The sequence below is a fragment of the Octodon degus genome, unplaced genomic scaffold (assembly GCF_000260255.1).
Source record: "Octodon degus isolate 3935 unplaced genomic scaffold, OctDeg1.0 scaffold00029, whole genome shotgun sequence".
NCBI classification, from domain to species: Eukaryota; Metazoa; Chordata; class Mammalia; order Rodentia; family Octodontidae; genus Octodon; species Octodon degus.
The window spans coordinates 12,821,613-12,825,678 of NW_004524605.1; the positions used below are offsets into that span (position 1 = coordinate 12,821,613).

At 44.4% G+C, this 4,066-nt stretch overlaps 1 protein-coding gene across 5 annotated transcripts in view; it reads right to left on the minus strand.

The window, feature by feature from the left end:
* Nucleotides 1-3,427: 3,427 nt before the first annotated feature.
* Nucleotides 3,428-4,066, minus strand: part of Havcr1 (hepatitis A virus cellular receptor 1) — a 30,838-nt gene continuing 30,199 nt past the window's right edge. For 4 of the 5 annotated variants that reach the window (XM_023713238.1, XM_023713237.1, XM_023713234.1 and 1 more), the window contains one exon: nucleotides 3,428-3,911. In XM_023713238.1, coding sequence (XP_023569006.1) covers nucleotides 3,715-3,911 — 197 coding nt within the window. In that variant the 3' untranslated portion in view covers nucleotides 3,428-3,714. The remainder of the gene's footprint in view (nucleotides 3,912-4,066) is intronic. The other variant, XM_023713236.1, reaches the window with a different exon arrangement.

Consider the following 4,066-nt stretch of genomic DNA (forward strand, 5'->3'; position numbering starts at 1 on the left):
CTTTTTTATTTATGCAGGTTTTCTTCAAAAATTTGATGAAAGCAACAGTCAAAGAATAAATAGCTTGGGAAGGACCCCACGACCTACCAAACCATTCACAAAGACAAAAAGCCCCGGGAGGGTAAGAGTGAAGAGCAAATTCTTGTTTCTTTCCTTTCAGAGATTTCTATGAACCAGATTTCCACAGCAGCTAGGGAAGAAAACCAGAGAATAATGCACTCACATTTCTCAGGATTTTCCTACACTTTGGAACACTGAGGGAGGAATTTTTTGTTGTTTTTTTTTTTTTTATTTATTTTGGCTTGAAGTATCATTATAATGCCTTGTAAGTTTCAAAATAGATTTGTGTCCATTTCTTGAAATTTGCTCATGAAACAGAAATGCAGAGTGGATACACAGACACTTAGCTCTACCTATTCAACAAGTCTGGATGCTTGCATTGAAATGAACACTAATGAGAGGTAGGTTCCCGACTACCCACCCACCACTACCTCTCTTAGCTGTAGGCCCGGGCTCAGTGGTCTCACCTACTGCTGGGCTCACTGTAACGAAGAACAAAATTTCTGACCTGACCTTCTTTCATTCATTATTCATTCATTCATTCATTCACTCACTCATTTATTCATTCACTCACTCATTTATTTATAAGCAGGTTCTTGCTCTGTATCTGTACCCAAGTTGGCCTCAAACTCATTCAATAGGAGGGTGATCCTCCGGCTTCAAGCTCTCAAGGGCTGATATTACAAATATGCAGACCTTCCTCTGGGTGCCACGACACAGCCCTCTAACTGCCAGGATTTACTCTTCTGCTCTCCTTTCCTATCTGCCCTCTGCCATGCCAGCCAGCTCCTTGTCACCAAAGCATACAAAGATACTGAGATACAATGTGTGGGCCTATGACCTGTCCAGCCTTGAACCTGCTAAAGGGCTCTCCTTCCTAACAGCAGGGTTCTTCCCTCAAGCAGGTGAGTTCACACAGCCTTCTCCATCAGCCCCAGCTGCCCAGTTCCCATCTGTCCAGCCTCTTCCCTGCCCTCCTCTCTCTCAGCTGCAGCCATGGCCCCAGAACACAGTTCTCTCAGTACTGAAGCTTCTTCCTGTCCTGGCCCTTCCAGCAGGTGTTCTTGTGGCCGCCACTCATACATTCCTTTGCTTTCATCTTAGATGTCACCTCTTTCCCAAAGGTGCGCCTGATACCATGCTGAAGCCACCAGATGTCCTGTGTCACAGAGTTCACAGCTAGGGCTGGGGTTGCTTTCAGCAGACATTTCCAGCTGTCATAGCCAAAGGATCTTACTGGCATCTCGTGGGCATGGGCAGAGCCCAGGGAAGATGCTCAGTTCTCACAATGAGTGGGACGTCACCTAAAGAGCTTCCAGCCCCTGATACTAGATGAGGAAAGCAGGCTCTTCCCCAATAGTCTTATCCTTGTCTGAATCATCACCACAAGGATGGGAGGTTTTGGTTCGTTTCTTTGCTTGTTTTGCTCAGTTATTTCAGCAGTGAAAATTGAACTCAGAGCCCTCAGCTCAGTAAGCTGTAGGCTCAGCTTCTTTTGTTTATTTTTTAGAGACTGTCACAAAGTCACTCAAGCTTGAAATCTGCCTCGGTCAGCCTCCCAGAGAGCTGAGATGACAGATGAGAGCCACCATGCCCACATCTGTGCCCAGCACCAGCAAACCTGCAGCTACTGGACAATCAGTGTGTCCCGGTGCACTCTGGGTGCGGGCTTGGGGTCCACGGCAAGACAAGAACACAGGGCCCAAGCTAAATGATCAACCCGAAAAGATCTAAAGTCAGTTTCCAAAATAGAAAAAAACAATTTGCATCACACAACCATTAGAAATCCCTCACCTTCATGTACTCACAAAATTATCCCATATTTGTAACTATCGGGAGTGATTGGTTTTTCACTTCTTACAGATGTGCAAAATGTCATCAATTTAACTAAACAGTCTTAAATGTACCAGCGTTCTGATAATCCAGGACAGGCTGTAGATGACAGACTCTGCCATGTCTCAGATCAAAATCGAAATTCAGTATGATCTATTAAGACCGTGAAGCTTATAGTAGCATCCATATTAACTAAATTCCTTTTTGTTTTTACCTTGAAAGCCTTCTGCCCAGTAATATTTTATTACAATTACCACTATAACAATATAGATATAAAATGATTGTATCTAATAGGAAAAAAACAGCAAGTTACCATAATGTCATCTTGTGTTCCTGCTGAGGTATGACCACAACCTGGGTCCAATTCTTAATCCCTAGAGTGTACTTTTCCTCCCAGGCTCCCATGTACTTTGTGTCACAGGACTCCTGGAGACACTGGTATTCTCATGTTGAAACAAATTTTGGAAATGCTAAACAGTTGACCAGATTCCCAGGCCCTTGAAGGTACATTATAAAGTTCCAGGAGGATACAGAGAATTCAAGCAGTTATCACAAATAGAAAGACCTGCAAGGCTGGGCATGGTGGTACACACCTGTAATTGAAACACTCAAGAGACTAAGAGAAGAAAATCATGAGTTTGAGGCCAGCCTCAACAATATACCAAGACTGAAAAAAATTAAAAAGACAAGGAAAGAAAGGAAGAAAGGGAGGGAGGGAGGGAGGGAGGGAGGGAGGGAGGGAAATGCCATAGGCATCAGTCAGGACTGCACCCTGTCCTCCTGGACCACTGTGGTGAGAGCAGCCATGAACCCCAAGCATGAATCATGTGAGGGTTTCTCAAACTGAAACTGAAATGCAAACCCAGCCCTGATAATGTCCATGGACAAACACCCCTCTCCTGACAATGCCAAACCCTTAAAAATCTGCAGTTTTAAAGAATCACACCTGTGACTGAAGCTACCTTTACAATAGGCTTTGTTTAACCATGTTAAAACAATTTATTTAAACAGCAAAAAAAAAAAAAAAAAGTACTAGTATTGATTAGACAAAAAGACCTTTAGAAAAAATTTTAAATCTAAAATTATTTTGAGAAAATTTAGAGTTCTGGTTGAAGTGATTTGCAATTTAAATACTACTATCCCTACAGCAGAAGCTAATAAGGTAGAAAACGTTTTCCCAATTTCGTCCTCTTTGCCTTGCTCAATCCAGCTTCCTTCAGAAAGCCAGGCAGGTGTCCACAGACTGCACCGTGGCCTGGGACAGAATGACACCTAGCATAAGTGTGACTAGCCCCATGAAGAGTGACTGCCTTCCCCGGGCACCTGTCTGGTTCCTACCCAGCTCTGAAACTGCACCTGACAGTGAACCTGGCCATCTGGACCCGGCATCCGCAGAAGCAGGAGAAAACATAAAGACCTTCCAGGAGGAAAGTGCAGTCAACTCTACTTCCTCCTGAGGAAATAGAATCCCACACACTGGCATGATCTGCACTTAGGAAATGTTAGAAGTGGCCCAGCTGGATCTAGAATAGAACCACAAGCAGGGATCAGGAAACATTCCCGAAGGACGTGTCGAAGTAGATACTTTGATTTTTAAATCCTGTTGCTCTGGACAGCTATGCTGGGTTCCTTCCTGTATGATCCTGATTACTTCCTCTGATGGACACAAGGCTTGAGGGGTCTGAGGAAAAGACAATACTGAGGGGTGCGTGTGTGCCAGAGAGCTCCGTGGGGCCCGGAAGACAGCCAGCGTCAGCAGAACCATCAGGACTATACAATCATAAATTTGACAACAGCAACATCTATTGGAATCAGGTACAGCTAATGCAGAAAAATGGTTCTGGATTGAGAAGGCGACCAACATGGTGATGCCCGCCACTGTCTTCTGCCATCTTGGGCCGAGAACCGCTGAGGTTTAATCAAGGATATAAATATTATCCTTGACGATGTAGACTTTGTCTTCTGTTGGGCCCAGCTGTCCCAAAGCTTGAACTCGAGGCCGTGTCCAACAAACCTTGCTGCAGAAAGAGTTGTTAAAGAACAGCATGAGTAAGAGAAAGCAGATGACTTCTAAAGTGTGAGCAGAGATTGTATCTAAGATGCGGAAAGACTGGCCATTTGTGACTCATGTAACTCAGGCAGGCAGATTTGCATAGAGGCGTCCACACAGGAC